At 41.3% G+C, this 13,829-nt stretch overlaps 1 protein-coding gene across 2 annotated transcripts in view; it reads left to right on the top strand.

The window, feature by feature from the left end:
• The window catches only part of PARP11 (poly(ADP-ribose) polymerase family member 11), a 31,187-nt gene extending 17,715 nt beyond the window's left edge, over window positions 1–13,472 (top strand). For both annotated transcript variants that reach the window (XM_075210198.1, XM_075210197.1), the window contains exons 5-9: window positions 5,979–6,054; window positions 9,108–9,180; window positions 9,264–9,394; window positions 10,686–10,837; window positions 12,359–13,472. In XM_075210198.1, the coding sequence (XP_075066299.1) occupies window positions 5,979–6,054; window positions 9,108–9,180; window positions 9,264–9,394; window positions 10,686–10,837; window positions 12,359–12,672 (746 nt within the window). In that variant the 3' untranslated portion in view covers window positions 12,673–13,472. The remainder of the gene's footprint in view (window positions 1–5,978; window positions 6,055–9,107; window positions 9,181–9,263; window positions 9,395–10,685; window positions 10,838–12,358) is intronic.
• Window positions 13,473–13,829: the final 357 nt, after the last annotated feature.

Here is a 13,829-nt window from a genome sequence, read left to right as displayed (position 1 = left end):
GTTAATGCCTGTTTCCCTTTAGGAATGACCTTTCTGTATTCAGATGTGCCTTGGTACATCATGATCTGGATTTAAAACTTGTTTATTGATAGGAAGTGAAAGACCAGCACAATGCCCATCATTGGAACTAGGATTTTATGGTTTCAACATTGTTGGCAGAAACAGGCTGATGGTTTTTTTTTGTTGGTTGCCAAAATGCTGTATGTTGTGATCAAATTTCAGTATGATGTAAATTTTTGGATCAAATAAAGAGCTTGATCCACAAGGCCAGGATACTTGGCAGAATCTCTTGATAGTCCTTCAGCTTCTCTAGGTGCTTTTCTGCTAGTTTGTTGAGTATCATGACTTGGTTCAGACTGGCACAGTCTGAGCTCACTTCTCTTGTTGTTGTTTCAGGTTTAAGTAGGTTAAATAAAACCCAAACTATTCTGCAGAGTAAGGCAATTTGCCCCTCTTGCTCATGACTTCCTGTGTAGCTCTTGATGGTCAACTCACTGACTCGTATAGTAGGTTGAATCCCACCTTGTTACTGACGCTTACGTCTGTTTTATGCCGTGGCAAACTGTATTTGTTGCAGCTGTTGAAATGTTCGGCGTGCAAATGCTGAAAATGGCCAGAAATGCACCTCCTGCTCCGTCCGTTCATTTTTGAGAAAATTCTGCACCGCAAAGTTTATTGTATATGCAAAACAAGATCTGTGTGTTGGAGCTCCCCCGATTGTAAGCAACAAAAAGTTATTATTGCAGGTATAGCCAGTGATACGTTAGGTAGCCTTTGAAGGAGCTGTTATGTTAATTTGACCAGTACTCTTGCCCACATATCCGTAGTTGTCAGTAGTTGGTACAGTGGCATTTTAAGCGGCATCTTGACTGTGTCTGTAATCTCCCTGTATAGTTGAATAACTGCTGTTTAAGTGAAATAGAATATAGATGGTATTTAGCAGCATGGACACATGACCTCAACTAATCTGCAAAAACCGTGTATCTTGATGGCACATGGTGGGCACAGATTCAATGATGACCTCCTAACCGTGGCTCTAGTGGTCTGCTGTGCAGTAGAATGCCGGGTGTTATATCCATCCTGCAAAGGGATGTTTCACAGTCGATTGTTTATAAGGTTTAACATGAACTCTCAGTTGTATATGATTTACCTCTGTAGTAGAGGTTCAAATGCAGCAACAGCAGCCCTGACACTCAAGAATTCTTCTTGGGAAGACATGGGTGCGTTCGTCAGTCGATTTGCAGACTCTAATTTGATCATGATGAGTATGATGTTGTTGGGAGTGAAGACTGGTATCTACCAATGCTGCCGCTAACTGATCCTGCACTGCTTGTTATTGTACAGGATTTTTCTGCTTGTGAGAACTCTTGGGGGTATATTTACTAAACTGCGGGTTTGAAAAAGTAGAGATGTTGCCTATAGCAACCAATCAGAATCCAGCTGTCATTTTGTAGAATGTACTAAATAAATTACAAATATAATCTGATTGGTTGCTATAGGCAACATCTCCACTTATTCAAACCCGCAGTTTAGTACATATAACTCTTGGAGTGAACTCTGTGCAAGTGGCCCACATGCTAGAGGTGCATTTGTTTGTCTTTTGGCTAGGCCGAACCATGCACATGTCTAGGGCATGTAGTGATACTGGTGGCAACCTTATTAAAACAAAATCAACATCATCCTTATCAACTTGTTCAAACACAACACAGATATTCTCATTATCTCCACCATCATCACCCTCAAGCTCCAACATGGCAAGATCTAAAGTAGCATCCTCATTTTCTAAATCATTACGCACCCTCACATTTCCGACTGGTTGAGAATTGGGGGGGAGTGGGTGCAAACGGCTCTACAGGCTTATATTCTGACATGTCACACACACACACACACACACACACACACACACACACACACACACACACACACACACACACACACACACAGTCCACCCACGTACAATTCTTAAATATAGGAGATTTAGAAAACCCAACCTAGTGCCTCAGCCGAATGACCTATTTGAAACGTGAAAACCTTTGATGAGGGAGCTGCTGGAACGCCAAGCTGCTATATGGTAGCGGTAGTGTAGGAGATTTGGCAAACCCATGCCGTAAGTGGCACATTGCACTTATTTGTACAAACTGGGATAAGACATGCTGCGTATTTAAAGTGGTTGTATTGCCTGACTAAAATAATTATAACAATCGAATAAGCTTATATAATACTATACTGATCATTATTATTTGTCAACATCCCCAAAGTACAATTTGTTGGGGGGAAATAAACCAGTTGTTTCACAGGTAATATAGTTGCTCACTGTCTAAATGATAGAATTGGTTATATGTGCAAAGAATAATAATATTATCAGAATAATTCTACATCGAGTAATCTATTCCACATGACTTTGTTAAATCTTAATTTGTGCCTTGCAGGCTGCGGCTATTGTCTAAGCTCCAAGCGTCACGTATAATACAGTACAATATGCTTGTTGTTTCAACCCCTAAATGATTGTATTAGTTACTTGTGCAAAAAAGATTGCAGGGAGAGGAACTAAATTGTGTTTCTTTGAGTACAGACAATCTGAAATCTGCTTTGTTTGTAATCCTTATCTGCCTCTACCAGACAGTATTGTTTTGAGAATGTTCGTTTGTAGTCCCCGGCTCACATGCTATTGATATATTAATGTATATTAATTTGCTGTGTCTTCGCTCCTTTCCCCTTCTCACATGCCCTTCAAATAATCCTGTATTAATTAATCACATTCATTGTTCAGTATTGTTATTTGATCCATAAAGGTTAAGTAATATATTGCTGCATTTGTTTGTTTGTTTTTTCGGTGCCTGTTTGCTCTTTTGTCCTTTTTATTCTGAAGTTCTTCAGCTCTTCTGTTAAACAAACCCCATTAATTCATAAGTGTTCAGGCTTTACTGCTTAATTAGATTTGCTGTTTCTTGTTTTCATCTTGCTCTTGTGCTTCAACAAGAGAAACAGTAGAATTGGTAAAAATCAATACAAGAGACTATAGAGAAAGCAACTACGTAAGAACGCATAACTAGATGAAAGGAAACATTCCAAAGAGGATGAGGGGATGGGAGGTAGAGAGGGTCAAACTTCTGCATTGTGTCAAACATTAAGAAAAGTTGGGTAGTAAATGGAGGGTAGAGGTGGAGTGATATGGGCAGGTGGAGTGAGAGGATTGAATTGTTTTAGGAAGGGGCTGATTGGGCGGGAGAGGAAGTGCCCCGCCAAGTGTGGGGAGCAGTGTGGTCAGAGTTCTGAAGGTAGGAGTTTGAGGATGTAATAGGAGATGAGGAGAAGCAAAGATTATTGGCAGAACGTAGTGGGAGAGTAGGGAAGTATTTCTTGACCGGGTCGGAGATAAAGGAGGGTGAGGCATTAAAAATGGCTTTATAAGTGAGCGTAAGCAACTTGAATTGTATTCTGGATTGAATGGGAAGCCAAAGGAAAGTTTGCAGAGAGGCATACCAGAAGAGGAACATCAGGAGATGAAGATTAGTCTCGATTTCGGGGGAGGGGGGGTTTAGACCTTTTTCAGGCAAGCCAGAGAGGAGAAGATAATAATCGAGACGGGGATAGGAAGAGCATGGATGATGGTCTTTGTAGCATACAGGGAGAGGAAAGGACAAATCTTGGCAATGTTGTGAAGAAGGAGATAACGGGAATGAGCAAGGTACTGGATATGGAGAGTGAAATTGAGGGCTGAGTCGCTCATGACCCCCAGGCAGCCTTCATGGGGAACAGGGTAGAGGGCGGCACCATCAATATTAAGGGAGATCAGAGGAGGGTATGTGACACTAGGTAGTTGAAAGATAATAAGCTTCATTTTTAATAGGATGAGCTTGAGGTACCATCCAGCCATCCAGGTGGAGATGGCAGAGAGGCAGCCGGGCACATGGGAGAAGGGAGGAAAGATAGATCAGAGTGTCATCGGCATAAAGGTGATATTGGAGGTTAAAGGAGCAGTTGAATTGACCAAGAGAGGAAGTGTAAAGAGAGAAAAGTAATGGGCCATGAACAGCGCCTTGGTGAACCAAAACAGATGGATGGACAGCAGAGGAGCTGGTACCATATATTGAAAGAACAGTCAGAGAGGTAGAAGGTAAACCAGGAAATGACAGTGCCACGAAGGCCAAGGGAGTGAATGTTGTCAGGGAAAGCGGATGGTCAACTGTGTCAAAAGCGGCAGATGTCAGAGAGCAAAATCAGGGAGAAGTGGGCGTTCGACTTAGTCAAGAGTAGATCATTAGTCACTTTGGTGAAGGCAGTCTGGGTGTAGTGGAGAGAGTGGAAGCCTGATTGTAAGGGATCAAGGAGAGAGTGAACAATGAGAAAGTGTGTTAAACGATTGTAGGCTAGCAGTACAAGAAGTTTGGAACAGAATGGGAGTAGGGATATGGGGCAGTAGCTGGAGAAATAGGCAGGGTCGAGGGATGGCTTTTTGATGATGGGCATGATGAGTGTGTGTTTGAAGGCAGAAGGTAAGATACCTGGAGAAAGAGGTTGAAATGGTGAGCTAGGAGATAACAATTGTTAGAGGAGAGAGAGTAGAGGAGGTGGGACGAGGTAGGGCCTTTAAAATGGGGTGGGGGAAGGAAGAGCTGTAAGGAGGAGCTATCATGGCAGATGAAGACAATTTTTACCTTGAAGTAAGAAGCAAAGTCGTGGGCAATGAGGATTGGCAGAGACTGGGGGCAGAGAAGGAAGTTGATGGTGGAAAAGTGGAAAATAGGCAACGGGTGTTTTTGGACTGGGAGGAGAAAAGGGCTTTGAAGTAGGACTGTTTGGCAACGGAGAGGAGAGTATATTAGGATCATCACCATCATTTACTTATATAGAGCCACTGATTCCGCAGCGCTGTACAGAGAACTCATTCAGTCCCTTCCCCATTGGGGCTTACAGTCTAAATTCCATAACGGACACACAGAGAAAGAGAGGAGGGTCAATTTTTTTTTTGATAGCCGCCAATTAACCTACCAATATGTTTTTGGAGTGTGGGAGGAAACCGGAGCACCCGGAGATAACCCACGCAAACACGGGGAGAACATACTAACTCCATACCGATAAGGCCAAGGTCGTGAATTGAACTCATGACCCCAGTGCTGTGAGGCAGAAGTGCTAACCAGCATGCTGGCGAAATAAGCAGGATGAATTTGAAATGGATAAAGTCAGTCGGAGCATGACTTTTTTCAGAGGCGCTTAGCGGCACTGAAGCATCTCTGAAGGTAGTGAGTGAGCTTGGAGTGCTAAGGTAGGGGCATAGAATGACGGTTGTGACGTGATGGCAGGGGCGGCTTCATCTAGGTCTGTGGAGATGGTGGAGTTGTTAAAGGAGACTGCTGTGTTAGGGCAAGACAGAGAGAAGATTGGAGAGAGAGGAGTGGTCCAAGGGTGGAAAAGAAGCGGAAGGGGTCCAGATCATGCAGGTTTTTGGGTGCAGGAGGGGGAGTTGGAGGTGGAAGGAGAGGAGATTGTGGTCCGAAAGCAGGAATGATGAATTAGAGAAGTCTGAAATGTTAGAGGTGTGAGAATATGAGGCCAAGGGTGTGGGAGAAGAGGTCTGCTGGTTAAGACCATGGGTAGAGGTGATGGAGAGGAATTTGGAGGTAGATTTAACTTATGTTATTAACGGGGACATTGAAGTCCCCAAGGATGAAGGTGGTTAGATTGGATGAAAGGAAATGGGAGAGGCAGGCGGCAAATTTGTCGAGGAAGGGAGAGCTGGGGCCGGGGAAGCGGTAGATGACTGCAACACGAAGGCGGAAAGGGGAGAAAAGACATATGGTGCGAGTCTAGAAGAGAGGAAAGGGACAGGAACTCCTATGCTCCCATGTTCTTCCACCCACTCCTGAAGACACACGCTGACTAACATAAAGGAATTGTACATTATTTATGTATTTTTTCTGTTCAAATCTTCATACGGAGTTAAGTTTCCTTTATTTTCTTTCTCTTTTCTGATACAGAAATGAACCAAACCAATTTATGCACGGGGAAAAAACGACCTGTAAAACGAGCCCCTTTCTCCATTTCTGCATTCAGGTAATCGGATATGTTCCCACTCTGATAATCACTACATTATAGAGACATCATACTACAAATACAATATCTGTTGGACATTGATCAGTGCAATCAGTTTTTATCAATTGCTAAAATATAGCAAATTAATTTGTGACAAAAATCAAATCAATATTTAATAATGATGATAATAATTTTATTTTTTTTGGTAGGTGTTCAATATCTTTTACATTTTTTCAGTTTTATAATGCACATGTTTAGGGAGGAAATTAAATTCCATGTAATGAGCTGCCGGACATCATCACAATGTCAGGCTGCGTTAATTTCCGGGTACTATAGTACCTGAGCTTTACGGATTTTATCTGTGATGTTACATTGCCGTGCAATGCTCCTGCAACCGTTCCGGAGGCTCGCCATGGAGAATTGAATCGGAACCTTAGAGATAAATGTAACCATGATATTCCTGTCGCAAGACTTTGTAACAGCTTTGTAGAAATGCTGCGTAAAGTCTACTGAGAATCCATGCCGTGCACTAGAGAACAATTGTTTTTTATGTCCCTTAATGCATTCTGTCTTCCAAAAGGCATTAGACCTGAATTATTAAGGAGAAGAAGGCAAGAAAAAGGAGTAACTTTGCACCTGGGCAAAACCTTGTTGCATTGGAGGGGGGAGGTAAATTTAAAATGTGGGGACAGATTTATAGTTGGGGTAGGGCATGTCCTAGATCAACTTTAAATGTCAGTGCTCAAATAAGATATCAAGTATTTGTGTGCTACATCAAAAAACAGCCAGTATTTAGCTTATGTGCAAAATAATCAACTAATTTGCATTGAAACAAGGTTTGTCTAGGAGAAAATTTACACCTTTTTTTTTTTTTTTTTTTTTTTTTTGCTTTGCTCTCCTTAATGAATCAGGCCCATTGTGTCAATCTGGTCTATGGGTGATGATCTTCTCACAACACATCAGTTTAGGAAGTATTTCAGTGACAAACACTCACAATGAGCAGGAAAAGGTTGGCAAGGCACAGATGGATGGCATAAAGGTATGTCTGCCATATGCGCCCCCTATACTGGGCATTAGGAAAAGAACATTTGAGTGCTTCTAAAATATTCTTTTTGCTAAATATAAAAGAAAGCAAAACAACATGTTGCATTATACCAAGTTCTTTTAACAGAAAACAGACCCATAAATGTGCCCCATCACAGATACCTACGTCTGTTACTTTATGGTGATAGGGTGACCTTAAAGTTGGCCACACACTTGATTTTATTAATTTTTAAGCAATGATCTTTTTAGCCCCCCGATTTCCCCCTCCCCCCCCCCCCCCCCCCCCCCCGCCTGATGCAAGCCAGAGGAAAACTCATTAAGCAAAGTTTCATTTCCACACCTTATTATAGAAATAACACATCTGGCCTGATTCATTGAGGAAAGTGAGGCAAGAAAGGAGTAAGTTTACTCCTGGCCAAAACCTTGTTACAATATAAGGTGTGCAAATTAGTTTATTTTGCACATAAAAAAAGATAAATACTGGCTGTTTTTTCATGTAGCACACACATACTGGATAGCTTTATTTGTACACTGAAATTTAAAGTTGATCTAGGACATACCCTACCCCAACTATAAATCTGTCCCCACATTTTAAATTGACCTCCCTTCCAATGCAACATGGTTTTGCCCAGGTGCAAAGTTACTTTTTTTTTTTTTTTTTACTTTCCTTAATGAATCAGACCCATCATGTTTTTTTATTTTTATAGGGCAGTACTTGCCCTGGCCACTAGGTGCCACTTTCTGCAATACAGGAGTCGCCCTGATGATGAATGCCCTGACACTGTTTATTACCTCCTGTATTCTGTTTACAGTACTTTCCCTTTTCTCATATCCCTGACACTGGTCTGGGTCTGCTGTATTATTCCGCAATGCACTTTACAAACTCCTTGTGATTTTCTTTGGACAATCCTTGTCTGTAAAGAGATACAGTACAGTATGTGATATAAAACATGCAACAATTAGTCGCCCAGGATTTCACTATAGATGGGAAACCGGACCAGGCTATTACTGATGTTGGTTGTGGATTTAGAAAGGGGGCACTCTGTCCGGAGTTTGATACAAAATAAAACTCTGTTTTAAAATAAAACTTTATTTGAATAAACAACTTCTGAAAACCTCATTCACCACTTTATTAAATATAAAATCTCTCCTTTTTTTTTATTCATTTTCTTTCTTAAACAATGTAGTCCACGTACATACATATTATACAATAAGCTATATCTAGCTCCCGATGATCGCCATACAGGGGGCATACATAGGAACTTGCTGCTTGAAATGCGTTTTGCATGACATGCAAAGTGTATTGCGCAAAAATTATCTTCCAATAAGTGTGCCATGTGAACGCTCCAGCATCACATATCTGAATTATCTTTTCTATTCGATCACACCACCTTAGTCTGTCTGTGTGCAACACACAAAGCAATGCATTGGAAGACCTTAACTGTGCTTGCATCACAAACGTATACTCTTGCGTCATTTGCACGTTTTAAGACTCCTGACTTCTCTATAGAGAGAACTGTTGTCTGTTGTACTGAGGGCAGCGATAGGGAAGGAGTTTCACTAATTCATGGCTAAATATCCTTGTAGTAAATATTTTCCCTTGGATTTTAGATTAGATTTAATTTAAACAGTTGTTGTGTTTGTTTGTTTTTTTTTAGTAGTTTTATTTCTTGAGTTCTTATAATCTCTTAATAGCCACATCTGTTTTATGCCATCATGACCGTGATGTCTAATTTAACCCAAGAGAATGTGAACGCATGCTCCAATACGTAACTCCCTGTGAGTGCTGATTTGCGTCCTACTTGGCCGCAGGCTCTCCCTCCTGGTAAGAGATCCCATTGATGACATCACTGGGGAATCCCATGACCTCATCAGCTCTATTTTGACACATTTACAGTGAGCGATTTTCCAGCTGGAAACTATTTGAATCTATTCAGCAGAATTCATATTTTTAATTTCCTGTTTAGGTTTCTTGGTATACGTACATAGGATATAGTTTGATTTCCACTTTTTTTTTTTTTCTGTTTTAGTTATATCTGTGACAACGGATCTATTCCGTTACCATCCCACTGGGAGCATGTGAATGACGCAGAACCTTATCAGGTAGGAATTATTACAATGTTCAATAAATGCTCGGGGGGGAGATGCGTTTCCAGGTGATTAAACCTCTCGTTCTACTTCCGCAGCTCGTTCCTTTGGTGAAGCACTGTAACGAATATAATGAAGTAACCAATCTCTTTGGAAAATCCATGGATAAGAACCGCATCACAGGTATTCTAAGAATACAAAACCTAGACCTGTGGGAATTTTACTGCAGGTGAGCTCTGCTATATTATTTGGTGCTTTAGTCTACGGACATCCTGGTGATAATGGGAGTTGTAGTTGGAGGCGGTTTTCAGGTTGTAGACAGGGCTTTGTCACTTCATTATTCTTGAACGAATAGTTGCTTTGGCTCTATGGGGCATATTCAATTGTTGGCGTTACAGCCAAATTTAACACGCCCCGCACACTATTACCATCATTACGGTAATAGTGCGCGTAAATACCGGTATTACGGTACTTTTCTAGCTGGATTTCAGCTTGCGGCTCAGGGAGCTATGAGCTGAAATCCAGCTTACTATTACAGTAATACCGGTAATAGTTTTAATGCCACGGGCATATTCAATAATTGAATATGCTCCTAAGTACGTTATTGTATCCTTTTTGGCGGTCATCCAGCCTTGAAATATTAAAGTGTGTTTATACCCTATATTTTGTGTTTTTGGCTTTTATCTCTAGGGCATGTTCAGAATACACCATGATCCATAACATAATTGGCAACTCTCCCCGAATGTCAGGGAGACTTCCGGATTCCAAGTGGGTCTTTCGGACTCCCGGCAGAGTATGGCAGTCTCCCGCATCTGCCCACTTCCTAGTGAGCCAAAATGGCGCGATTCTCAGGGAATCGCGCCCCGTCTCCCAATGTAAAATGACACGTTTGCGTCATTACGTCACGGGGATGGGGCCAAAATGATGCGATTTTTCTGAGCCCCGCGCCCCCCACATGCCCACCTCCCTCCCCCCCAGCAGCTCCTGGACACCGACTGTTAGAAGTTGGCAAGTATGACTTATAAGCCAAGTTTACCTGACATCCCAAGGGTTGTCCTCTACACTTGACTTCCCTTGATTGACAAGTTCTAAAATGTTAGTAGCTTCCAAGGAGACGTCCCAGTTTTAAAGAAGGACCAGGGCAATTCTAATATGTAGAATACAGATCACAGCTGGAATTAGTATATGATTACTGCACATGAAAGACTTAGGGGTAGATTTACTAAAACGTCTAAAATAGAAAAAGTGGAGTTGTTGCCCATAGCAGCCAATCAGATTCTAGATACTCTATAATTTACTAGATAAATAGCCAGAATCTGATTGGTTGCTATGGGCAACACCTCCACTTTTCCTTTTTAGGAGCCTCAGTAAGCCTACCCCCTTTTTTCTTTTTAAAAACAGTAATTGTTTCCCTTAAAATTAAAAATATATGTTAAATGGAAACGATAACTACGAACATTAGACTGCTTTTATTATTCAATGCTGGATACAAGTTCTTGTACGTCTTGTGTCCTTGGTAGGAAAAAAGCGCAGCTGAAGAAGAAGAAAGGCCTGCCTGACGTGGCGGAAGAGATGCTGTTTCACGGCACAAGTAATGAATTTGTCAACGCAATCTGCATTCATAACTTTGACTGGAGGATTAATGGGATACATGGTGCCGTGTATGGAAAAGGTAAGAGCTGCGGCTCTATACGGTTCTGTTGACAACCGCTTTCGGTTCACAAAAGCTGAGATGGTCCAACTGCTGCAAGTGGGTACAATAGGTCCATCGTCCTCAAATCTGTATTTTCTGTTTGCCATCCAATTTTCAAATTCAATCCAAGATTCAAATTGCATCAGACGATAAAGCTTTGATGCAGCACAGTGGACAATAAAATATATATATATATATATATATATATATATATATATATATATATATAATATATATATATATATATATATATATATATATAATATATATATATATATATATATATATATATATAATGTTAACCCGTGCATGATACTCATGCATTCTAGTCAAATCAAGCTACTTAAGGTCTTAAAATGGGTTCTTGTCATGCATTTGGGCCTAGCCCAGGCCTCCTCAGGGGAAGAGCGTTACTTCCCGACGCAAGCGCCCTTTTTTAACGTGGTTTTGTCCACATGTCACCACCTCATCATTTTTCTCCATCACCTCATCCTTCATCTTCATCACCACATCCTTCATCAAGCTGCTTAAGGTGTTAAAAACTCCCCACTGTCACCCCCGGCAACCACCAACCACTCCCAACTGTCACTTCTCCTTCAAGAAATATATAGGTCAGTGTATAACTCTGCCCAGCAGGTGGGGCTGCAGCTTGTTTTTTTTTCTTCCACACACGCCACTAGGCATTTATATAGTAGATTACACAGCTAAAAAAACTTTATTTGCAGAACAACAAACTGACATTTTTCTAAACGTTTATAGAGAAATGAAATTAATATAAAGACAGCTTATAAGTGGTGTATATTGTTCCATTTATACATTGTTAGCTTGCACACAATTCCTTTTGTATCTCCCACTGGGGAAATGTTTTTACTACTGATTTATTTATATAGCCCATAGTTACCTACTCTTCTGGACTGTCCGGGAGACTTCCGAATTTTTGGAGGACCAGGGTAAACTCCCGCATCCTGCCCCCTGTGTTGGTAAAGTGGGTGGGGGCGGAGCTAATTGCATCATTCTGAACCCACCCCCTACTGTAATAGATCGAAATTGGTATAGTTTGGCAGGGGTGGGGCCTAATGACACAATTTTTGTGGCCACACCTCCTGGATGCGCAAGCGAGATCTCCCCTTCCGGAAAGGAAGATCTCCAAAGCTGGCAAATTTGATATAGCACCCATACTGTACCTCCAGTCTAAACAAAGCTAAAACATGCCCCCACGCCTGGTAGCCACCTCCTGTTTTCTAAACTCGAGTTCTATCACTGTGGCTCATGACACTACAGAACTCGCTCTTTCCATAGATTTCTTTAGAGTGTTATTGAACAGCTATCGACAAATTGTATTTGTCATTTTTTTCCCTACGGGGGAAATGAGCAGATTTTGGCATGATACGGCCCGTGGGTTCATGTCGCTTATAAGATCAAGTATGACATTGCTACTGTTACATCGTACTAAAGGTTAATCCTTTTTTTTTTTTTTTATGTTATGTTTTTACATTTCAGGTACATACTTTGCGAAGAACGCGTCCTTATCGAGCCAATACTGTAAGAACAGCGGCAAGCACGGAGCCACTCTGAAACTGCACGGCGTGAACACAGAGTGCTGCCTCTCGCTAAAGAAGAAAGCCATGTTTTTGGCCAGAGTGCTGGTGGGGGATTACACTACAGGGGATAGCAAATACATTCGACCCCCATCAAAGGATGGCAGCCTCGTTAACTTATATGACAGTTGTGTGGATAATCCCTTCTGTCCGCTAATTTACGTGATTTTTGACAGCAATCAAACCTATCCAGAGTACATTATACACTTTGAGTGACTTGTTTTTTGTTTTTTTCATTTTTGTTTTTTTATGTTCAACGCAACTATTGAAACTTCGTTATCACGAAGCAAAGAAGACTGTTACCAGGTCCACGGAGGATGATCTATATGGATTATTATCGTTTATATAGCGCCACCACTAATTTGTGATTGGCTCCTTCTAGCTACCTGTTTTCATACTACTATAATTTATTGAAAGGTGCAGCTGTATAAGTCAATAAATAAGATAAATTATTGTATCTTCCTGGCTTGCTTCTGCGCTTTTCAGCAAGTCCTCTATATCAGCCTGGCAGAGTTGTTTATATGCATTGCCCTTGAGCAACACAAAGACCTGTGGTTAGATTTACCAAACTTTCTAAAAAGGAAAAGTGGAGGCGTTGCCCGTAGCAACCAGTCAGATTTTCGTTATTTTCTAGAACAGTGTTAGCTAACCTGTGACACTCCAGGTGTTGTGAAACTGCAAGTCCCAGTATACCCTTCCACCAATAAGCTGCTATATATTGGCAAAGCATGCTGGGACTTGTAGTTTCACAACACCTGGAGTGTCACAGGTTAGCTAACACTGTTCTAGAATGTACGAGATAAACGATAGCTAGAAACTATGGGTACCTCCAATTTTCCTTTTTAGGGGGATTGATAAATCTACCCCCTGCTCCCTGTCATTTCCAAGGGCTGTACAAATTAATCTGCCTGGTTGATCTACAGGACATATGCATAGAACAAAGGCAGAAATGGGAAGGAGGGTATATGGTGAAGTGTGTGTGTGTGTGTGTCTGTATGTATGTACGTACGTACGTACGTACGTACGTACGTACGTACGTACGTACGTGTACATTCTCATGATTATTTATTCAGCCCACAAAATGAGATTACATGTGCATTACAAAGGTTCATGAAACCCCCTGACACAAATAGAATGGAGAGTTACCAACGTAAATATACGAAGGCAGGGCTAATGTTTGGAAATCAACAAGGTATGTGTGATATATAATTTTATTTTATGGTATCTGTCTCCTGTTGTATGGATTGCCCACTGGCAGTAGAGCTTACAATCTTATTTCCCTACCAAGGACACGCACTAGGGTAGGTATAATAAGAAGCCAATTAACCTACCTGTATGTCTTTGGAGGGTGGGAGGAAACCTACGCAGGCACG

This window comes from Mixophyes fleayi, chromosome 4 (genome assembly GCF_038048845.1).
Source record: "Mixophyes fleayi isolate aMixFle1 chromosome 4, aMixFle1.hap1, whole genome shotgun sequence".
Lineage (NCBI taxonomy): Eukaryota > Metazoa > Chordata > Amphibia > Anura > Limnodynastidae > Mixophyes > Mixophyes fleayi.
This window is presented reverse-complemented; position numbering and strand designations above follow the sequence as displayed.